The sequence below is a fragment of the Portunus trituberculatus genome, chromosome 35 (genome assembly GCF_017591435.1).
Source record: "Portunus trituberculatus isolate SZX2019 chromosome 35, ASM1759143v1, whole genome shotgun sequence".
NCBI classification, from domain to species: domain Eukaryota; kingdom Metazoa; phylum Arthropoda; class Malacostraca; order Decapoda; family Portunidae; genus Portunus; species Portunus trituberculatus.
The window spans coordinates 3,647,604-3,672,447 of NC_059289.1; the positions used below are offsets into that span (position 1 = coordinate 3,647,604).

At 42.8% G+C, this 24,844-nt stretch overlaps 1 protein-coding gene across 11 annotated transcripts in view; it reads left to right on the forward strand.

Annotated features, from left to right (window-relative positions):
• LOC123513073 (mechanosensory protein 2-like) overlaps window positions 1-24,844 on the forward strand; it is a 738,351-nt gene that overhangs the window by 101,885 nt on the left and 611,622 nt on the right. For 3 of the 11 annotated variants that reach the window (XM_045269923.1, XM_045269924.1, XM_045269927.1), the window contains exon 2: window positions 19,004-19,950. The exons of the other annotated variants lie outside the window; for them this stretch is intronic. In XM_045269923.1, the coding sequence (XP_045125858.1) occupies window positions 19,890-19,950 (61 nt within the window). In that variant the 5' untranslated portion in view covers window positions 19,004-19,889. The remainder of the gene's footprint in view (window positions 1-19,003; window positions 19,951-24,844) is intronic. 11 annotated transcript variants of the gene reach the window in all.

The window sequence follows — 24,844 nt, forward strand, 5'->3', positions numbered from 1 at the left end:
TCCATTACCTCTTCCTCCTCCTCCTCCTGCTCCTCCTCCTCTCTTCTGCCTAACCCTCACAAAACAACAACAAAAGCAATGGCCACGAAACGAGACATCGAGACTCTAAAACCGAAGCACCTCGTTAAAGCGACCGAACCCTTGCCAACAGGATTCGAAGCGGTTCACCTGTCTCGTTAGCCAGTGTCCCGAAGACCGAGGGAGGCACAGGGCTGGATCACTCGTGGCTCAGACTGACACACGGACAGCACGACAGACAGACAGCCATTTAAAGCAAGAGAAACTGGCTTTTGGAAGGCGGCTTAATGGCGTATTGGAGAGGAAGAGGAAGAGGAGGAGGAGGAAAGGAGGAAAGGAGGTGTTCAACATCTCTCGAGTACTCTATTGAGGAAAGACGAGAGCTCTGGAGTAGCTCTTGAGAGAGAGAGAGAGAGAGAGAGAGAGAGAGAGAGAGAGAGAGAGAGAGAGAGAGAGAGAGAGAGAGAGAGAGAGAGAGAATTAAGAAACATCCCAAATGGTCTTATCCTTAAACCTCTTCAGAGGATAAAACTTAGGAAAAAAACTAGGCACTTGACAAAAAAGTGTGTGTGTGTGTGTGTGTGTGTGTGTGTGTGTGTGTGTGTGTGTGTGTGCAAGCCCTTACTGGCAGGCGCGGGGCTCAGTTATAATTACTCGATATAATGAAGGAAGCAATTATAAACGTCATATTTTCCTACACTTTTTTTTCCTTTGCATACCAAAAAAAAAAAAAAATCAAACCACTCCCACCTCCAACACCGCCCACTCCTTCACTCTCCCACCCCCAAAAAAAATATATAGAATAAAAAAACATAAATAAAAAATAAATATATACATGTGTCACACTCACTTGCCTACTCAACTAAGCTCGAACCTGAAGTGAAAATTATTCATACAAATTCAGGCACATTCATTCACTGTACCAGAGAGAGAGAGAGAGAGAGAGAGAGAGAGAGAGAGAGAGAGAGAGAGAGAGAGAGAGAGAGAGAGAGAGAGAGAGAGAGAGAGAGAGAGACTGAAAATATCTGGAAAAGTGAGGAGAGAAGCTTGCTGCCCAAACGCGCGTGAAGGAAGATGGTCGGGAGGGAAGGGAGGGTTGGGTGGCTGGCCTGTGAGGGGAGTGGAGGGGAAAGGAAGACCCACCCGCATGTGGAGAATAGAAATCAAGGTGGAAATCTGAAGGACCGAGAAAATCGCCTTGATGAACATGGAGGAAATGAAGGAAAAAGAGAGAAAATGATGGAAAGGCGAGAATAAGAGGCAGCGAATGACGGGGAGAGAGAGAGAGAGAGAGAGAGAGAGAGAGAGAGAGAGAGAGAGAGAGAGAGAGAGAGAGAGAGAGAGAGAGAGAGAGAGAGAGAGAGAGAGAGAGTCTTATTTTTTAATGGAAGCTTCTCGTAAGTAAGAAAAGAAACAAAACAAAGAAAACTGCGAATCGATTAAAAGACCAAAATCAAAGGAAAAAATGAAAAAAATAAAAAAATACTGAAAAAAACAAGAGAATAAGGATTAAACACTATAACCTCCAAATAAAGAAGAAAACACAAAGAAAATAAGAGAAAAAGAAAAAAAGTAGAGAATGAGAGAGAGAGAGAGAGAGAGAGAGAGAGAGAGAGAGAGAGAGAGAGAGAGAGAGAGAGAGAGAGAGAGAGAGAGAAAAGAAGAGTAATGAAGTGTATGAAGCAGCATGTAGATTTAATGGGAGGAATGAGAGCAGACCACCATTTCCATGCTAACGTGTGCTGCGTTCTGCAATTACATGTGTGTTAATGATGGCGCATCCACCTCATCAGGCAGGCGATCACAGGTGTCACGGCGCAGAGAGAGAGAGAGAGAGAGAGAGAGAGAGAGAGAGAGAGAGAGAGAGAGAGAGAGAGAGAGAGAGAGAGAGAGAGAGAGAGAGAGAGAGAGAGAGAGAGAGAGAGAGAGAGAGAGAGAGAGAGAGAGAGAGAGAGAGAGAGAGAGAGAGAGAGAGAGAGAGAGAGAGAGAGTTCAAAATTGTGTCAGATAATTGTGTGTGTGTGTGTGTGTGTGTGTGTGTGTGTGTGTGTGTGTGTGTGTGTGTGTGTGTGTGTAATTTACCTCCTCCTCGGTTGTCTGCTGGTCAACCAGCCAGTCTTCCACATTACGGAGCGAGCTCAGAGCTCATAGACCGATCTTCGGGTAGGACTGAGACCACATCATTGTTTGTGTGTGTGTGTGTCTTCTACCCTAAACCTTCACATAACGCGAGGCAAATATAATGACAAAGTACCCTATTAACATATTTACACTAACGAAAACCAAGGAACCGACAAGTCAAACACTGCAACTCAAAGCAAACAAACACTCACACTAATCAAACACGAACAAAACAAGAGAACCTGTTTACTCCTACACACACACAAACACAGGTTCGACCCCCGCCAATGGGCAACCTCGCTTTTGACTTATTGCCTTCACGTGACACGGGAACATTATTCGTAACGTGACCTGCACTTAGTGACTCGCTCCTCTACTGCCGTGTGCGCTATGACGGAACGCAGCGCAGGATTTACGGTCTTATGAACGTTGGAATGGAAATATCAAAGATCCCTGTGGTCACTTCGAGGCTCCTGCACCCTCCACCGCCGGCAGCCTCGCGTCACCAGCAGGACTCTAAACTGCGGAGGGTTAAATTATGATGTGATGGTCAAGGAAAAATGAAAATTCCATGAGTGCCTCGCTTCACTCTCACACTCGCTGGTATCAAGGGGAAATATTATTATAAGAGTGAAGGGCGTATTTTTAGCATAACGCATCAGGAAAAAAGGCCAGTTTAGTGAGAGCTTTTAAAAAACTTACCTGAATGTGTTTTTGGCATTCCATAGCACCAATAATGAGGAAAGTTTGAAAAAGTTAGAGAAAAATATACCTCAATCTATTCTTTACATGTCGACGCAAAAAATAAAATGGTGAAAAGTAAAAAAAAAAAAAAATCTTACTTTAGCGTATGTTTGGATTTCAGCGAGTCAATAACACGAAGGAAAGGGAGAAAACACACGTGGACTTATTTTGGCGTATGAATGTAAAGAAAATAATCGTTAAAACTTCAGCAAAACACATATCTGTGGTTATTTCTAGAACATTATAACAACATAGAAAATACGAGCTTACAATTTAGATTTCAAGACGGACAAACAAAGAAAAGCAGAGAATCATACAAAAAAAAAACAAAAAAAACATATGAATTCTCGCCCATTCAATTGACATAGTTCCTTAGTACTACATGTAAAACTGTATTCACAATACCTAATGCTTCAATCAGTTGTGTTGTTTTCATTTCCTTAGTTCAGAATTTATTTCCAAATTTGATTTATTTACCAGATCTATTTCAGATTTTATTTACAGATTTTACAGATTCCTATTTCCTGGGTTCATATTTTACATTATTTAGTCACCAGGATATCCAGTTATAGTTTTTACGTTTATGCTCCAGAAAAAGAAAAATAATGTAACATAATCATAGCTTCCATTTCATTTCACACGCATTTCAAATAATTCTTTATCACATTAGAAAGAAATTTTTAGCATTTCATTTTGAGCGAGTGATCAAGATACATTTTTTTTCTTCTCGTTCTTTTTCTCTGTTCTTTGTCTAGTTAATTCATAAATGCGTGAATAAAATTGTATTATGAGAATGTGCAGACTTCGTTGAAACTTTTATTATGTTCATTTTGATTTTCTTTCTTCCGCTCTTAATTTGAGAAGAATATGGGCCTTAATTCCACGAAGGTTAATCAGACCGTCTATTGAAGTCTTTTCAGATTAAAATAGACTAATTAAACACTATACATAGCCATTTTTTCTTTCTCCCTTCCCCTCTTTTTCAATGACATCATTTTTTAAATATTTTGTAAGGAGAGAGAGAGAGAGAGAGAGAGAGAGAGAGAGAGAGAGAGAGAGAGAGAGAGAGAGAGAGAGAGAGAGAGTACACAAAATTGTTATTGCTGTTTTTATGATTTATCACAATTGTTTCCATAATAATAATATACCTATAAGTCTTTTTCACTTACACACACACACACACACACACACACACACACACACACACACACACACACACACACACACATACACACACACACACACACACGAAAAAAAAAATCTCCATACACTCACAAAAACCTATACTTTTACATACACCCTCCTCTTCCTCTTCTTCCTGCTTCTCTTCCTCCTCCTCCTCCTCCTCTTCTTCCCTAACGCACAACACACTTCATGGGAGGGCTGACAGATTGCACGAGGGACAAAATATCCCTTCCCGTTACCGACACAAACAACACTCGAAAATCAAATTGGCCCATAACACACGACTAAACCACCTGGTGCCCCGGGCTGGTGCTGCAGGTGCTTTGGTAATCAAGTTTCCTTCATCCGACCTGAGACTGAGATTGTTCCGGCGGCGGCGGTGGTGGTGGTGGTGGTGGTGGTGGTGGTGGTAGTGGGGATTGTGGTGGTGGAGAAAGAACCATATATACATAAATACATACTAGCAGACATAGAATTGCACGTAGGTAGGTAAATAAATAGATAGAACGGTATGCGGGTAGGTAAAGAGAGAGAGAGAGAGAGAGAGAGAGAGAGAGAGAGAGAGAGAGAGAGAGAGAGAGAGAGAGAGAGAGAGAGAGAGAGAGAGAGAGAGAGAGAGAGAGAGAGAGAGAGAGAGAGAGAGAGAGAGAGAGAGAGAGAGAGAGAGAGAGAGAGAGAGAGAGAGAGAGAGAGAGAGAGAGAGAGAGAGAGAGAGAGAGAGAGAGAGAGAGAGAGAGAGAGAGAGAGAGATAAGAGAATATTCCTCATTCTATTAATACATGAAGACCTGAATGTAACTATAATCCTTCTCTCTCTCTCTCTCTCTCTCTCTCTCTCTCTCTCTCTCTCCCATTCACCCAATCACTCTCTCACGCCACCTATATTTAGCCTTGGGTCTGATGGGAAGCAAAAGAAAAAAAAATAAGGAAAGGATGAAATATTAATCCTGGACTCCATTTCCCTAAAGGTATCAGGTGCAAATCAGGAGAGGAGAGAGAGAGAGAGAAAAAAACTCCATTCGTATTAGGATTAACGAGGTCATATTACTACTTACTTCATCCCGGTCCCGTAAAGCAAAATCGATCAGAATATTAGACAAGGCACCAGTGAAAAGATGAGGTGATATTAGGAGGTTGAAATGAAGAGGTTGGGTGGAAAGATGAAAGGATGAAGGGATGAATGGGTGATTGGTGAGGTGAACTGGATTATCAGTTCGAGCGAAGGTGACAAAGAAATGATTGGTAATTTTATTTTCTCACAATAAACGTGGCGAATGTTTTAATATATGATGCTAATGTTGGTCTTAGTAGTAGTAGTAGTAGTAGTAGTAGTAGTAGTAGTAGTAGTAGTAGTAGTAGTAGTAGTAGTAGTAGTGGTAGTAGTAGTGGTAGTAGTGGTAGTAGTGGTAGTAGTGGTAGTAGTGGTAGTAGTGGTAGTAGTAGTAATAGTAAAAGTATTATTATTATTATTATTATTATTATTATTATTATTAGTAGTAGTAGTAGTAGTAGTAGTAGTAGTAACAGAAGTAATAAAAATAGTAGTGTTAGTAGTAGTAACAGGAGATATAGAAGTAACAGAGAAGTATCAGCAGAAGCAACAGTATAAATAGTAGCAGTAGTAGCAGCAACAGTATTAGCAATAGTAGCAGTAGTAGTAATTGCCGGAGTACCAGCAATAATAACGTAACAAATCCTGGAAAATGTGAAACAAAACACACAAGGCACACCAAATTAAGTAAAACACAACAACGGCGTGGCTTTGTCCCTCCCACGCACGTGATGACAGGATACAAAATTGTTAGCGGGTGAGGTGTGACGGATCTATCACCTCAAAAATGCTTCCCCGCCTCATTTCCACGTGTCGCTAGATGGTTTAGAGGGACGCACGGAACCTGGAGTGAATTATTAACAGATAAAAGCCTTAATTTGCATAGAGCGTGTCGATGTGTGGATAGAGAGAGAAAAAAAAAGCACGCCTCAATCTTTCATTCAGTAATTGTATCTGCTCCATAATTTGAAGTTTTTATGAGATTAATTTGTCACATCACGACCTGAAGGGAATTGATTTATTGACACACGCACGTATAAAGGCCAGAGAGTTACGATTTACTGCAAGTTATGTACGTATGTGTGTCTCACGTACTTTAGAGGATAAACGTGTGTAATAACTCCTCATTATTTTTCTTATTGTTTTGGTCATTCACCTCAAATTTAAGGAAAGAATTCATATTTCAACATTTCTCTATTTCAACTTACTTCTTTTTTACATATACGAATTTTTCAATGTTACGTCTTGAGAACTGAGGAGGTGTTTTATACAATCAATTTTTTTCCTTTCACCAACACTTCCTCGTTCTTTTAAGAGTACAAATATTCCTCTTCTTTACTTCTTTACTGCATGTCATTAAGCTATTTAAGTAAAACACACGAAAATTAATAACAATAAAGTTGGTGATTGGAAAACATTAACAATATATAATAAAAGTATTAGTAATAATAATAATAATAATAATAATAATAATAATAATAATAATAATAATAATAATAATGATAATAATAATAATAATAGTAACAATAGGAGAGGCAGGAATAATGCTAAAAATTCCACAGTATTTTTCGTGGCGTGACCCTCCTCCTCGCCTTGGGCCGCTCATAATGAAGTTAGTCTCTTGCCTGCCCGGAGGACCTATTAGAGGGGCCTAGGGGCTTAAACACAGAGAGAGAGAGAGAGAGAGAGAGAGAGAGAGAGAGAGAGAGAGAGAGAGAGAGAGAGATACTACTATCTTTAATTTCATCAACTCTACGCAATTGCTGAAAATGTTTACCCTCTTTTCAAAACTAGGACTTTATTGAACTAAGGAACCCTACACCACTCCTCCAACTTCCCCCTACACAAAAAAAAAAAAAAAGAAAAACTTGCTCTTTCTTCCCTCATCCACTCAAAAAATATATAAATAAAAAATAGGACCTTAAAAAAAGTTTCCTCTTATCCGAGTGAATGGCGGTGCAGTGTTGCCAATTGCGTCTTAAACCATCCTCTTCCTAAGGCATCGGCGGAGGTGGCAACACTGGCCCGGAGTCATCTATATAATACTGCAAATGGTGACCCAGCCCTCTTTGACCTGTGACCTTATTTATCCAGCAAGTGCAGCCGCTATTTCAAGATGGAGAGGAAGAGAGGGAGAGAAGGAGAGAGAGAGAGAGAGAGAGAGGAGGGAGAGAGAAAGTGAGGCAGGAGGTGGATTGAAGGAGAGGAAAAGGATAAAAACTCAGATGGCTATTATGGGAAGGAAAGGAGAGGAAAAAAAAACAGGAGGGGGAGGAAAAAGTATAGATAAAATGGAAAGAGAGAAATGGGGAGGGGGGAATGAAGGATGATAAGGAAGGGATGATAAGAAGAGAAAAAAAGATAAAGTAGGGTATTATAAGATTGGAAGAGGGAGGGAAAGAGGGATAGATGGAGGAAAAGTAAGAAATGGAGGATAATAACGATAGAATGATAAAGAAGAAAAGAGAATAGTAGAAAGATGGGAAATAGAGGAGGGAAGGTGAGAGAGAGAGAGAGAGAGAGAGAGAGAGAGAGAGAGAGAGAGAGAGAGAGAGAGAGAGAGAGAGAGAGAGAGAGAGAGGTAAGAAGTAAGGATTAGTGTTGATGCTGTAGTGTGTAAAAAAATCGTGGTGGATCTCTCTCTCTCTCTCTCTCTCTCTCTCTCTCTCTCGTCTCCAGTAAACCCTTTCGTCAGGATCAGAATGACGCCCCATTTTTCTTCACTGCCCATTTTTCTTCCTTCCCTCCTTCCCTCCTTCCTTTCTTCCACCCTTTCAATACCTTCCTCTTGCTCCTTCCCTCCTTATCATCTTTTCTTTACTCTATTTTCTCATTTTATTCCCTCCATTCCACCTTCTCTCATTATATTTACACTCCTCATTGGCATTTCTTATACTATCTATGTTGTTTTTGGTAGTACGATAACCATCATCCACTGCCATTGGTAACATTAGCTCTTTGAACGGCTCCTGTCTCGTTTGCCTTTAAAAGTGTCGGAAATGTTATATGTATTAACACAACTACGATTTTGATTGGTAGAGTCAGTCTCAGTCTCTGTGTCTGTCTGTCTACATGTCTGTCTGCTTGTCTATCTCTGTCTTTCTGTTTATTTTTTCTATCTGTCTGTCTGTCTGTCTGTCTGTTTATCTGTCTATCTGTCTGTTTGTTTATCTGTCTATCTATCTGTTTGTCTGTCTGTCTGTCTGTTTATCTGTCTATCTGTCTGTCTGTTTATCTGTCTGTCTGTCTGTCTGTCTGTTTATCTGTCTGTCTGTTTATTTATCTGTCTATCTATCTGTTTGTCTGTCTGTCTGTCTGTTTATCTGTCTATCTGTCTGTCTGTTTATCTGTCTATCTATCTGTCTGTCTGTCTTTCTATCTGTCTGTCTCTCTCTCTCTCTCTCTCTCTCTCTCTCTCTCTCCAAGGCAAAGTTAATCCTAGTACTTCAAATTCAATGAAATGAGGATGGTGATGAAGACAATCAGAGAGGAAATGATGTAAAAATGCAGAACAGAAAGGTTTCATGTGGAAGAAAAAGTAAAAAAAAAAAAACCAGTGACGAAAGACGACACAAAAAAGATAAAAACGAAAACAGGAAAAGAAATCAGACCAAACACGAAAAAGAAATAGAAAAAGAAAGAGGAAATGAACACACGAGAAAAGGACGAAGAAATGTTTTTATTCTTTTTTGGCCAGAGAGCTTTGAAACAGACGAACAATTAAAGCCTGGAAGTAACACACCTGAGGATTACAACGACAAAAATGGAGGGAAATTGGGAGTGCAACAAACACAAAGGAAAACAAAGAAAGGACAAGATGTACCATACTTAACTTTCTGCTAACCTACACTAACCTGAGCTACAGTAATTCAAACTTACCTTACCTTACCTGACCTTAGTACAACAAAAACAAAAGAAAACAAAGAAAGAAGAAGGTGAACCATACTCAACCTCGTGCTAACCTACACTAACCTAACCTAACCTTACCTTATCTTACCTGCCCTTACCTTAGTACAGCAAACATAAAAGGAAACAAAGGAAGAAGATAAACCACTCAACCTTATACTAACCTACACTAACTTAAGCTACAGTAACCTAAGCCTTCCTAACTTAGAAAGACCTAACCTAACCAAACCCAAACAAACCACACCTAACCTTACCTAACACGAGGAAAAACAAGTTACAGCATTCCTAACATCAATTTCAACTTAATCTAACAAACTAAACTAACCCAATCTAATCGCTCAAACAATGCAAAAAGTTACAATATAGAGTTCGAGAACCAACTGATAACGAGGGTGGAAGTATAATAAGCGAATCCTGTAGTCTGTAGTCTAGTGGGTGGTTGGGTGTGGTGTGCGGGCGGCTGCTGTCCACCTGTGGGCGTACCGGATTAGTGGGTAATGGATGGCAGTGGTGGGAAGGTTAATTAAAGGTGGAATGGAGAATGGGAGGGGAAAAGGGAGGTGGACGTTTCAAGGGAGAATTTAATGGTGTGAGAGAAAGGGATTGTTAGCAGAAAGACGGTGGTGGTGGTGGTGGCGGAGAGGAGAAAAGGGCTAAGCGGAAAGGTAAACAGCGGCCGTGTTTAAATTTTAGCCTTGAGTTCCTGTTAGTAATGAAAGCGTCGGGAGTCTCAGATAAAGTATTTCTTTCATAAGTATTTACAAAAAGTATGTGAAAAACTCCTCCTTGCGTTTAACAGCATCACGGAAGATGAGAAACTGAATAACGCGCGAGAGAAAGAAAGGGAAAAAGAGATTAATGAGATACTCTAGCGTGTTGTGAAGAAGTATGTTAAAGGCAGTGAAAAATATTTCTTTAATATCAAAGTTTAAAGTTACGAGACAATTTTCTCTCGTGACAAAGACCATCTCATTTTAGGGCAAATATTAATTCTAAAGTTTTAAAGCAAGTTGGCGAGAGCTGTGTCGCCTCTCCTCTCTCGTTCTGCCGGACAAACACCAACTTCACTACTTGATTACCTCACATTCTCTCTCTTTTTCGACCCAAAAATTTTCGAAAAATACTGCCACCACAATAAAGAAATCTGAAACCTCAAGCAATGTCAATAATTCACTAATACAACAAATTTACCCTCCTTCCTCAATAACAAGTAACAAAGTCCATCAAATTTAGGATGGAATTTTCAAGCAACTTGTCCTCTGTGTAACACTCTTTTCAAAAGCCACAAGTATAAATTTTTGTGTTCATATATTTTTCTTCCATTGAGAGCGCACACTCATCACTTGAATCACAAACACTCTTCAAAACACAAATAACATCGATTAAAATCCAGCAAAAAGTAAAGACAAGAGAAGGAAACGTTTCAGAATACATTAGTCTTTGTGTTCCTCAGAGTGATGAAGAGAAGTGATGCGTAATTCAATTGTGCATCCTCGTTGATAAATTGAATAAACACGAATTATGAGCATCCGAATGAAAGCTTAGGAGTAATGATGCGACTCATGAGTGAAGGTCAAAGCGAAACACACACCCAGACAGACAGGCGGGTTATTAAAGCATGTGCAGCGGCATTTGTAAACAAGACATCAAAGGCAATAACACTCACGTCTTATTAGGAGTGCAGGAGCGATTTAAATATTTCTCCCTTTCCCTCTCCCTCTCCCTCTCACACTCTCTCTCTCCCTCTCGGTCTCATATAATGTTTTACAAAGGCAAGTAAAAAACCGCTTTGTAGATCTCATAAAGAATTCAAGTAAAGGAAACATTCAGCACACCTACACCATTAAATAGGAACGCGTAACCTCATTAAATTTCTTTCAATTCCATTTCACTTGGCTAGTCCTTCAATCGCCTGACAGTGAGTGGATATTCGCGTAGAAAGGGAACAGGGAGATGAAGGGTGATAGAAGTCTCTCTCTCTCTCTCTCTCTCTCTCTCTCTCTCTCTCTCTCTCTCTCTCTGCCAATACTTACAACTCCTCCAGTCACCCTCCAGTGCTCTCTCCATTACTCCTCTGCCTCAAGTTCTCTTCTCCTCCACCTCTTAAGCGATTCCTCCACTCCACTTCTCTCCATGGAGGCATGTACCTGGGAGAGGGGAAGAGCAGGGAGTGGAGGGAGAGAGAGGAGGTAGGGAGAGAGGCTAAAGGAAATGAAGGGCGGAGCAAAATGAACAATAAGGAAAGTAACAGCATGATGGAGTTAATGAGGTGAGGAGGTTAAGATGAGAAAAGTACTGAAGATGGAGGTAGAGGAGAAGGAGGTAGAGGAGGAGGAGGAAGAGGAGGAGGAGGAGGATACACAGAGAAAGAAATAGAAGGGAGATAACTACAGAGGGAAAAAATGAAGGAAAAGGAAGATGGCTGGAAGAAATAAAAGGAAATAAGAGATACCAGAAGAAATAATGAAGAAAGAATAAATGAGGGAGAAGAAATTAAAGAAGCGGATGGGGAAGAAAGAGGAGGAGAAGGAGGAGGTAAGAGAAAGCAAAGAAAGGAGGTAAAAAAAAAAAAAGAAAAGTCTGGAATGATAACAATGAAAAAAAAGGAAAATAAAAATAAGAGGGAAAGTCGAACACGAGATTCAATTTATTTAGTCTATTTTTCTTTTTCTCTATCACATTCTTCTATTTCTCCATTTACTGACACTCTTACTATGCCTAAATGCACCTTAATCTTCCTCTATTTCTATTTATTTTCGTGGCTGATCCTCTTTTCTTCGTCCTTTTTCTTCTTCCTTCATTCTTGTAATGGTAACAAACGACACGCAGCGGAAAGGACGAGTATTAGTGATCGTTTTTCATTATGGTGTTACTGCCTTCACTATTTCCTTCATTTAATTACTCCCACCTACTTGTAATTCCGTTTTTCTTATTTATTTTTATCTTATCCTTTTTTTCTGTTATTTTTTGGTGGGTTTTTATTTGTGTTTATTTATTTCTTCGTTTGCTATCTTATTACTTATTCAGTTTATTGTCATCTTTATTTTCCTTCCCGCCATTTCTTTTTGTGTTATTTTGGTTTCTTTTCTGTTTTTAATTTTCTTTTACTACCTCCATTTTACTTCTTTTTTTATTCCTTTACTTCTTGCTATTACTACTTGCGTTCCTCCTCATTTCATCTGCTTCTCCTTTTTCGTTTCTGTTTTCAGTTTTTTTTTAGTTTTCTTTTTAGTTCTTCATTCTTTTTTCTTGCCTTCATCTAATTTATTTAATTCTCTCATCTCTTTCTCTTACTTCTTATTCTCATTTTTTTTCAGGGTTTAATCTCGTTATATACGATAATTTAATTTGTCTTGTGTCTTGTCTTCTCTTTCTCTTAATTGTGTCTATCTAATTATTGTATTTCCCAAGTGTTGCTACAGTTATTTATTTTCCTCTATCGTTTAACTGTACCTACATTTTTTCATCCTGCCTTATTTTCATTTACTTTTTTTTTAACAAGGATGTTGAAAAATTACCTCGTTCTTTTAATTTCCTTTTTCATTATTCAATCGATACATATTATATCCTTTACCTTTACTTTAACTTTCTCAATGTCCCTTCTCTCCTTATCCTCTTCAGTACTGGGACCGATTTTTACCATGAGTTTTGGATATGATTAGACGATTTTATTGACATTAGGAAAGCTATATGGAGGTGAGAAGATTAATGGCCAGAGTTTTCACTATATCGATCTCCACATAAGTTTCTGAAGCTGTTTAAAACCACCAAATAGTAAGCAGAATGGATATGGAAACGCGTCATAGTACTGAAGGGGTTAACTCTGAAGCCCATTTTCTTCCTCTGTCCTCATTTTCATCTCCAAAGGTATACAAAATATCTTCCAATCTCTTCATGTTAAGTCTCAAAGTGGCTATGCATTTTCCCATTGATCTGTAACTTTTTTCTTTCTATTTACACTTTCTTTGCTATTCCCTTCAGTGTTTCCTACAATACTTTCTTCAATACACCATCACTGTTCTCTGTAGTTCATCGTATAATTCAGTGCATTCAGTGTTCTTTTGCTACACGTTCCTTACTGAACATTCAATTCTCTATTTCTTGTTCGTAAATATTTCTGGAGTGACACGTGGAGGCATTTTCTGAGTGGCCAGGACTGTGAATGGCCGCCCATCACAGAACCGGACACGCCGCTGCTCCTAGTGACTTTCATAACACCGCGACAGAGGGACCGGAGGGTGCGTGAGGAGGGGAGGGAAGGGAGGGACCAGCAGGGGGTATATGCGCTTGGTGAGTAGAGTGGTGAGTGGGGTCAAGGGCGTCTTTACCTCGGCTGAGTAGGATGAGTGGGATAAGTAATCGTGGGAGTGCAAAGAAGGAGAGATGGCACGGGGATTTGCAACCGTCTCATTCTCTGGCCGTGGTTTAATATACTGTGATCTGAGGGCAATTTTTTTTTCTATCCTACTTCTCTTCTATAACTGCGAAACTTCGGGTGTGTCTGTATAGTGTTCTGATTTGGCGCCGAGAAGAAGTGTTATCTGTTTGGTCTTGGCGGTGGCGGTGGCGGTGGTGGTGGTGGTGGTGTCTGAAGAGCCGTGACCTTTAGCTGGCCGACACGAATATCTTATGAAACATTTATTTTACATCAGCGGCCGATATTGAGGCTTTGGGGCAATATATCACACGAGACGGGCGAGATTTAAGGCAGCCAAGCCTCCCGTTTCCCTGGATGAGATTTTTCCCCTGCACCTCCGATTCCTAAATCAATAACGCGGAACAGAAACAAGAAGACAGTCTCACCTTTTCATCCTTTTGCAATAATGGCGCATAAATTTTCCCGTTTACTATCTCTAAATAGAAAGGAATATAAATGACTGAATAAGTGGAGAGTTTAACACATCAACAATAACACATCAATAACACGAAACTCGAAACTCTCACTAGAACAGAAAATATAAAAAAAATGAAGAGAAACGACAACACAATAATAAGACATCCAAAAAATAAAGGTTTAACGAGATCACAAACACAAGAAAACACTGAAGCCACAACATCCCAGCTTTCACCGCCACGTCCACAGATGCTGCGAGGTAACGAAGCTCACCGACACACCTGAGCCTCGAAAAACACACTCACTCCACCAGCAGACCTCCCTCCACTCCCTCCACTCCTTGCCCACATGTCCAGCGCCGCTCGCCGTCACTCTGCTGGGGTGGAAGTGCAGGCAAACAGCGCGACTCAAACGCCACGGAATGAGGGAAGTCAGGAGCGAAAGGGCTCTCCATTACAGCGACACGCAAGACACACGAGCTCAGTTTGGTCCAAAGACTCGCGCATTCACGCCTCGATACGCCTCATGGCAAACACACACGGGAAGGAATGGCAGGAGGAAAGCGCCACTACCGTCACCACTAGCGTAACACGAGCAACACAAACAACACGAGGAACAGAACCAGGAAGTTTACGAATAAGAGTATCACTGCTTAGGTCCCAAGGGAAATGTAAAGAGTGAGAGCACGCCAGGCACCTGACACGCCTCTCCCGCCGGTGCACCTCAGGAACACCTTAATTGCAAAGCCTGCCGGTGACGGAGGCTCCAGCGGGATATAGGATTACGAGGTGGAGCTCCGGCCAGCCGCCTGAGCCCCGGGATCCTCTTGCTTTATAGTTAACTGAGGAGGATAATTAATGGAGAGGGTTTGTGCTCCGCTTAATTTACCTGCTTCCCGAGAATAACGTGCAGCGGAGGAGAGAAGGGAAAGTCGCCATTATGCTGAAGACTTTCCTACTAACACGGAGGTACGGAGTCACTGAGGGGCGCTAAATATAGAGGACGGGATGGAAAGGGGGGTATTTTTGAAGTTAGTAGCTGAGGGAGGAAAAATATGGACGATGATTGATGGTAATGATGATGGTTAGGAGAGAGAGAGAGAGAGAGAGAGAGAGAGAGAGAGAGAGAGAGAGAGAGAGAGAGAGAGAGAGAGAGAGAGAGAGAGAGAGAGAGAGAGAGAATGAGAAAAACAAATAATACTTAAAAGCTTTCCTGATGAGGGCGTGGAGAGAGACGTCCAGCCATTGTAATCTTGACGACACCGCTGACGACGACACTCGCGGCAGGAGACACTTAACAACTCAGCATTCCACCAGAGCGCGTCCCTCAGCCTGACGGTCCCCCTTTGTTTCCAGGCACGAGGCAACATACGCGAGAAAAACAGCCGCGGGACCGCAACAATGGAGGGCGGAGAGAAAAGGACATTGGCGTGGCACTTCGTTTATGGATTAACCAATTTGGGCACAGTGGTGGATGCCGCGGGACCAGACGCTTTAGAAATACGAGACAAAAGGGGTTTATTTTCTTTTCTCATCTGCATAGCACAATCTCTCTCTCTCTCTCTATCTCTCTCTCTCTCTCTCTCTCTCTCTCTCTCTCTCTCTCTCTCTCTCTCTCTCTCTCTCTCTCTCTCTCGGGATGAAGGACACAATGGGAAGATTGATTTACCTGTGGTCAAAGTGGACACACACAAATCCACATACAAAATAACATTCCTCCACGTCTTTTTCTTCGCCTCCTCCTCCTCCTCCTCCTCCTTCACCTCCGCTTCCTCCATCTCCTACGCCTCTTCCTCCTCCTTCGCCTCTACCTCCTCCTTCTTCAAGCTGTCAATGGGGAAAAAAAACCGAAATTTCATCAGTGAAGAGGAAAAAATGTGTGGGGATAAAAGACATCCCTTTCGATTAGACTAATACTGATGTGTGGGTGACGAGAGGAAGGCGGGAACGAAGGAGAGAAGGAGGGAGGAAAGGGAAGGAGGGAGAGAAGGAAGGAGGGAAGATGGAGTGGCTTCCTAGTCACGTCTGATTGTTGACGGGAGGGAAAAAGTTTATTACTGGTTGATTGGATGTTGGAGAAGGAGGAGGAGGAGGAGGAGGAGGAGGAGGAGGAGGAGGAGGAGGAGGAGGAGGAAGGGGCGAAGAAAAAGGAACATCAAGGAAAAAAAGGTAAAAATGTAGTAATTCATAGCATTACACGTATTACCATTAGCAGCTCTGGCAGTAGGAATACAAGAGAAGGTAGAGGGAGCTGGAGAGTGCAAGAAGAGGAAAAGGGAGGAGGAGGAGGAGGAGGAGGAGGAGGAAAGACGAAAACCACGAAAGAAGTACGAGGAAAATGAAGAAGGGAAAGAAGTGTCAGCCATGAAAATTAGATGAAGCGCGTTTTGGGAGGCTCATGCAAAAGAGATAACACCAGGGAAGTAAGTTAGAGAGAGAGAGAGAGAGAGAGAGAGAGAGAGAGAGAGAGAGAGAGAGAGAGAGAGAGAGAGAGAGAGAGAGAGAGAGAGAGAGAGAGAGAGAGAGGGCGACCCGGGAATTAGGGATAATGAGACTTTCGTAACTCGTTAAGGGTGATCTGGCTCCCGCCTCAACACCACACGCCCAGCCAAGGGTTACCAGGAGCTAAAAATTTAACTTCCATTCACCCTCCCTCCTTCCCTCCCTTCCCCTCTTCCATTCCCCCTCTCTTTCCCTCCTTCCCTTCCTTCTCCTGTTCCCTTCTTCCTTTATATCAATCCCTCCCAGAGCTTCCCGTCTCATTACCCTCCCATTCCATCTTTTTCTCCCCCTCTCGCACGGTCCAACCATCCTCCACCTCCTCCACCTTCTCCTCCTTCTGCTATGAAGATTAATGGCTTGTTTTTTCGAAGTACTCTTAAGCGCGTCAGGAAATACACTTGCTAATCTATTAACACTCAACACTTACTCACCAGCAGTTAATGTGGCGGGGCAAGAAGGAGCAGGACACGGTGACAAAGGCGAGGCGCGTCCTGGTGTGAATTAACGTGGGGAAACAGAGACGTAAATGTGAACGAGCGTGGGACGGACGAAAATTATGCTTAACGTAATGCTTTTATGTGAGCGGCAATAGCGAGGATATAATTAGCTATTCTGATGGGAATAATTAACGCGCCGGAAACGCCACACCACACCAAACTTGGAAACGAGAACCAGGCGAAGGAATGAATGAATGAAGGAAGGAAGGAAAGGAAATGAATGAATGAATAAAGGAAGGATGGAAGGCAAGGAGGAAGGAGGGAAGGTAGGAAGGAAGGATGCTGCTCCTGGCGTGAAGGAAAGTAAGGCAGCGTGAGTAGAGGAAGGCGAAAGTTACCGGACGATATACGTAAATAGAAGAGGAGAAAGAGGAGGTAGAGGAAGAGGAGGGGGAGGAGGAGGAGGAGACTGAAGAGGCGGTGGACTCAGGTGTTTGGTTCAAGAAGCATAAAAGGTACAAGAGACGAAGAGGCACACGGGAGGAGTAGCATGAGGAGGAGGAGGAGAAGGAAGAAGAGGAAGAGAAGGAAGAGGAGGAAGAGGAGGAAGAGACCAGGTGTCCTAAGTGAATGGGACACCTTACTTGCCGTTGCTGCCTCTCTGCCTTACTGAGTTAAGCCTCTTAGGGAATTAAAGTGTCCAAAGGAAAGGAAGGAAAAATGGAGAATCAAGGAGTTAGGAAAGGAGGCAAGAAGAGTGTCAAGCAGGACCAAAGAAGGAGAGTCGGGAGAGGAATGAAGTGAGGCAGGGAAAGAAAAAGAGAAGGAAAGTGTCTAATGATTTTTGCGGCTGTGTGTGTGTGTGTGTGTGTGTGTGTGTGTGTGTGTGTATGTGTTTCACTGTTTGATCTGCTGCAGTCTCTGACGAGACAGCCAGACGTTACCCTACGGAACGAGCTCAGACCTCATTATTTCTGATCTTCGGATAAGCCTGAGACCAGGCACACACCACACACCGGGACAACAAGGTCACAACTCCTCGATTTACATCCCGTACCTACTCACTGCTAGGTGAACAGGGGCTACACGTGAAAGGAGACACACCCAAATATCTCCATCCGGCCGGGGAATCGAACCCCGGTTCTCTGGCTTGTGAAGCCAGCGCTCTAACCACTGAGCTACCGGGCGTGTGTATGTGTGTGTGTGTGATGTAAGATCACAATATTCTTAGCCTCCCCAGCCCTCCCGAAATAAATAAGTTCATGTTTGGAATGACGGAAAACTAAACTTGACTATCTAGGTGAAAATTCATCTTATAGAAAAGTGAATGAAAACAAACGGAAAAGAAACGATAACAATGAATCAAACAACAACATATTTGCCTCATAAACCGACAGGTCATCAAAAATTTGAATACAAATATCACACGCGACAAAAAAAAAAAAAAAAAAAAAAAAACATGTTCCGGCAATTACTGAAAATATTAACGGAGCTGTCAGTCATGATATTCCATATGATTTATATACGTGCTTTGCCTCGTTTGGCTTCACATTTCGATGAATGGAAAGAATTGGTTGGAGAGCGTGTATCTAAAAAGTATTTAGCATATGCTCGGGAACACAAACACAAATCGGGTTACTTTGATCAATATTCGAGTCAGAATGCGGCTGACGATGTGAAATTTTAGGAACAAAAGCAAAATCCTTCAAGTGACTGCAAATACTGCGGTGAAAGAAACAATGAAGAAATATTTCGGAAGTGCCTCAGACTCACTAAAATCTTGTATATCCTGCCACAAACACAAACACACACACACACACACACACACACACACACACACACACACACACACACACACACACACACATCGTACAATGCTGCTGATGGTGGTAAGGATAAAATGAAGAAAAGGAGTGTTAGGAAATACAATTTTTAGTTTTCTTGTGAAACTCAGCGGCTGCAGCTCGAATCAGCAAGTTGCCGCAGTCTTATATACACCACATTTATTTTCCTCCCTTCACCTTTTTCTGCTCGGCAATGAAAAGCCTCACGGCCATTACTTTCTTCCGCGAGGCGCTACGTTTCTGGCACGCACTGACCTCATGGTGTTTAGAAATGCGTGTGTATCTTTTTGCTCCTTCCTATCATCCCACAGTGTGCGTATGGGCGGAGATAGAGAACTCACGTGTCTCTTATTCCATTTCCAGATCAAACCATGACAGAAAAATTGTAGCTCTCCACAGGCACCTCCAAGTCAAATGTCACAGTACCAGCCGGGGATTAGATAGAGCAGTAACAGTAACAGTGCACGGTGATGTGTGGTTAGCGGCCAGTCTTCGTCCCTGGGCTGGTAAGAAGGAACAGTAACCGGAGGCCAAAAGAGGGAGAGACGGCGCGCAAAATACACCAGAACAAAAGAAGAGATCCCGCCTCCTGCCCAGCACCGCCCGCTAGCCACACCTGCACAACAAACATACGTCCAGTACAGTGATTAAAATTCCAGTGGCGGGGACTCGTGGGCGGAAGGTGAGCGCGCGAGGAAGGCGAGAGGGCGGGCTAGCAGCTGCCTCCCCCAGATATGTTTGGCTGACAGGAAACAAAGAAGTGTGTCTAAGTGAGTGCTCGCTAATCAAAAAATACAAGTCGTCAAGGAAAGTAAGGACCGACCGCCGCGTGACTCAGCCAGCCGTGCCGCCATAACTCAGTCCACGCAAAAGGAGTAGATGTGCTTATTTTATGTAACAAACTCCCACGCATGCTACGGACGGAGGGCGCCCCCCGCGAGTGTCCCCTTCCAGCTGTGACCCTGACCCCCAAAAGCAACAGCAACAGCAGCAGCACCGCCCCCGCTGGCCCCCGGGAGCCGCGCCCCTCCGCCCCACTCCTCCCACGCCGCCCTGCGCCTCCGTCCACCCTCTGATACCCTGGAGTCCCCTCTCGTCAGGCGGACTTCCTTCTCGTCAGTCACGGAGACGCCCGGGCCCCCGCTGCCGGGTCCTCTGGCCTTAGCGCCAGCCTATTCTCCGAGACCTGTCTCCGAAAACCGCCAAGATTTTCGGCCCAAGCAGAGGCAAGATAATCCAACCCTTCACTATGGACTTAGACTCGAACATATTCAGCAAAAGGAAGTCCTCGATAGATGCAATAGTGAGGGGTAAGTTGTGTGTGTTGTGTTGTGGTGTTGTGTTGTGTTGGCGAAAGGCCGAATGGTGGTGAGTGCCCATGAGTGTTGTGGTCCAAAGCCGTGTGTGGTGAGCGCCAGTGTGGCCTTGAAAATGCAGGGTGAGTGATACATGTTTATTGTTCCAATGGCTCTACTTGTGGATTATACCCTTCACGTCGCTGCCTGGGTGAGTAAACTTTAATCACATCCACTCCCTTCATTTCTTACCATTTAAATTTAAGATGCAAAAGACTTTTCACATCTTCACTCAAATTTCTTCTCACAGTAATTACGGCAAGAGGTTTTCAAGGCTCTTAACTACGCGAAATACTTTATGAAATAAAGTGAGGAAGAATTAACCAAAACGGCTCAAGAGATAATCTAGGATCTTAAATCAGCGCACTTTTAAAACTTGTTGCTTGCGTCTGAGAGCCTTAGTGCTTGGTCCAACCGTATTGTGTGAAACTATGCGACATTTAATTAATGTACGATCACCAACAGTAACTTAACACATTTGACATATTTCATATGCGGTGACGTTATTATCTATGGATAGAATTCAGCGCTTTAACAAAACGAAATTCAACGAGATACAGAATAGACTAATATCAAGTTACTTACAAACAGTATGGGAAGAACAACTCACAACGATTAAATAGCTTCATCATACAATAGAAACACAAAACAATTAGAGCGACTAAAGAAACACAATATTCAGTCCTGAATTATTCAAACATTTCGTTAACCTCATTTCTTTAATGCATCATAATATGCCTTGAATATCTTACTTCACGCCCACGTGATGATACGACACACGAACGAAACCATCTGCTCTCTTCACTGTACTCAATCCTGTTTAGAACTATGAATGCCACAAATAAAGTGCTGATAGTTGCCTGAAGGTTAAATTTACACACACACACACACACACACACACACACACACACACACACACACACACACACACACACACACACACACACACACACACACACACACACACGTGTAGCCCTGTTCACCTAGCAGTGAGTAGGTACAGGATGTAAATCGAGGAACCTTGTTGTCCTGGTGTGTAAGAAAGATCAGAGCTGACGTTCCGTATGTCTGGCTGTCTCGTCACAAGAGGACGTAAATAGAATGCCGAAGAAAACAGTGACGATGACAAGAGGATTTAGGACAGCGGAAGTAAATGAACCATGAACGTAGAGTTTTGTACATCTTTAGACTGCTGTAAATGCATAAACCGTTCCGAGGGCAAATGTTCTCCGTTTTTTTCTCTTTCACTTCTTTTCCTTTTATTACACGACTTCCTGTAACAGTAAGATACATTGTTTGTACCAGACAATATTTTCTCAAATAGTTAAGGACATAATCACTCTTTGAAACTGTCCACACATATACAACTACATAAAGCTTACCTTCTATTCTACACTTCTTCGTTTCCTTCCAGCGGTCATCATTCATAACGCCGTACATCCGTTCCTCATTACCTACACATTTCGTTCCATGCTCGTTTCCTTCTCTCGTGCCTCCATCATCTTGCCTTCTCCTCGGCCCATCCCGCCCATCCTCACCGCCACGAGGGAGCTTCAGACCATCTGGCTTAAAAACGAGGCTTGTGTCGGCACGAATACTAATGGTGGACGTGGCCGTTTTGTGTTACCTCAACGCTGTTCTATTTTCCTTTTTATCTCTTCTCCTTTACCTCCCATCCGTGCTTGAAACTTGAAAACCTCGGCACCGATTAACGCGGCTGTTTTAGATATAGATAAAAGAGAGGATTGTTGTAGATATATGTAAGAGAGAGAGAGAGAGAGAGAGAGAGAGAGAGAGAGAGAGAGAGAGAGAGAGAGAGAGAGAGAGAGAGAGAGAGAGAGAGAGAGAGAGTATGCTCATTCCTACGCTCCCTCACTAGCTGGCTGCAGGAGTGAAGATGAAACTGGAGGCAAGGAGAGGCAGAGAGGGAGAGGGAGAGGGTGAAGGAAAGCGGGGGACAGAGAGAGGGAGAGGGGGCACTTGTGATGAAGCACCTACAACTTGGCCCGACTTGACGAGGCTCGCGAGGTGTTATCTGTATCCCAGGCAGGCCACGGGAGCGCGCTGGCTGACTCTGCGGCAATGAAGGGGAGGCAGGAGTGAGGCTGGGTGGGCGGCACAGCACAGGCATGAGGGGGAGAAGGAAACCACTGGAAACATAAACGGGAAACAAAGCAATCTAACTTTTTAACCTCGAAACTCCCGTGAAAAATAAAGGAAAATAGAGACAAAGTATAAAATTGATAAGAAAAAAGCTGTAAGGACAAATATGAAAGGAGAACACGAGACAGTGATAGAAATGTAAATGTAATATAAAAAAAGAAAAAAAAAAGTACTGGAAGAAAGTTGAAGATCTTAGAGAAGAAAAGTCAAAGTAGGAAAGGCTGGATGGAAATTTAAGGAGGGAGGAGGAGCAAAGGAAAGACGAATAGCGAAGTGTGAAGGAAAAGGGGAAAGGAAGAAGTGCGAAAATGTGTGAGAAATAGATTGGGAAAAATCAAAGGAGGAGAAAAGGAGAAGATGACAATGAACGAACAATAATGGAGAGAGGAGAAAGAAACACAGACACACACACACACACACACACACACACACACACACACACACACACACACACACACACACACACACACACACTTTTATTCCTCCTAAACGTTTACTCTTTATATAAACACATTTTCTCCTCCTCCTCCTCCTCCTCCTCCTCCTCTTCCTCCTCCTCTTTCTCCACCACCACCACCATCACCTCCTCCCCTCTTTCTTTGTCGCATCGCCTCGTAAACTATTCCCTCTCCCCCCCTCAAAAAAAAAGGACTTAACCTCATTCTCTCTCTCTCTCTCTCTCTCTCTCTCTCTCTCTCTCTCTCTCTCTCTAATTCTACCTACTCGATTTCTTTCTCTTCTTATACCAGATCGTCCTTTCCTCCTCCTCCTCCTCTTCTTCCTCCTCCTCCTCCTCCTCCTCCTCCTCCTCTCCTCCTGCTCCTCTCCCACCTCCTCCTCTTCGTCCTCCTCCTCCTCCTCCTCCTCCATTGCCTCAGGACGCCTCTTCGTCTTCACCTGTGGGCCTTGTGCCAATTGAAGAGCCGCCAGAGGACTCAGAGGGCGCTGGTTTATCAAAAAGAAGGACAGGAGGATGCTAGAGACGGACAGGCCGGCAGAGAGAGAGAGAGAGAGAGAGAGAGAGAGAGAGAGAGAGAGAGAGAGAGAGAGAGAGAGAGAGAGAGAGAGAGAGAGAGAGAGAGAGAGAGAGAGAGAGTTGCCGAGTAGCGCATGCAATCAATGTCATTTGAATTTTGAGAACATTAATCAAACTGGCTCGGGTTTTCATGTTTTTTCTTGAAGTAAAAGCGAGATACGCCACGATTTCCACATTTCCATCATCACTGGAAGTTCATACGTTGCTGGGTTGGTCTTCTTCAGCCTTCCCACGAGCCAGGGGTGTCTCACGTATCCTTGTCACCACGCGTAGCTTTCTATTCCACTGCATTCTATTCCAGCCTCACTAGTCATTCCTCTCCACTGGTTACTCCAATCGCCTCCTCTGCCATTCCCACGTCCTTCACTCTGACCTCCTCTCTCTATTCATCATCTAGCCTTTCTTATTTATTTATCCATTATTTGTGTTTTCTTATTTCTTATCGTCTTTCATTTATCATTTACCATGTTTCGCCTTCTCACTTTCTTCTCTTTGCCTTCCACTTTGCCTGCCAGGTGAGTGAGATGCGGTGATCTTGTTGGTGAAGGTGTTTCAATGACAATTTATCACAGACACAGACTATATATAAACATTCAACCCAGGCTGACATGCTCTTTCCAAATCATTGTTTCTAGAGTGCAATTAACTTATACAATTCACATTTATATGCCATTTATCATTACGAAAGAGCGTGACAGTTTGGGTGCAATGTAGAGGAGGCAACAATCAAAATAACAAGTCTTTTCAAGCAGTGGTGACAGTAGTAACAACAACAACAACAACAACAACAACAACAACAACAACAACAACAACAATACAGACCACAGCAGCATTTCTCTGATCTAGCTATCAAATATGTGCACGACGCAAGCACAGCATTCAACACTCACCTTTCTGTGGCGCTCCAGGGTGTTGTGGTGAAGGGACTAGGTGTTTGTTCACTGGTGTAACATGTGGACATAAGCTTACGACTACTCTAATACGGACCGGCTGCCAATTCTGCACTATCCCTTCTGACTATCTCTCCCACTGTCCTTCTGACTATCTTTTCCACTGTCCCTTTTGACTATCTCTCCCACTGTCCCTTCTGACTATCTTTCCCACTGTCCCTTCTGACTATCTCTCCCACTGTCCCTTCTGACTATCTCTCCCACTCTCCCTTCTGACTATCTCTCCCACTGTGCCTTCTGATTATCTTTCCCACTGTCCCATCTGACTATCTCTCCCACTCTTTCTTCTCACTATCTCTCCCACTGCCCCATCTGACTATCTTTCCTACTCTTCCTTCTCACTATCTCTCCCACTGTCCCTTCTGACTATCTCTCCCACTGTCGAAACAAGATAATTACTGTTCCCATTTCGTCTGACGCATAACTCTCCTAGCATTTTTTTCATACTAATAACACAAAAATTGAGTAAATAGTAACGCGTTAGATATTAAAGAAAATCAAATTGACTGTATTCTCAAATGGACAAACAGGAATGAAAACAGTGCAAACAACGGGTAACTTAAGTAAATCTCCCAACTAGTTCTTACTCCCTCACTCCATATCATTTGCTTGTTATGGTTTCGCCTCTCCTCTAACCTTCCCCAGTCCTATCAAGGTCATCATTTACGAGGACATCTTATTCTTCCTGTTCTCCTCCTCA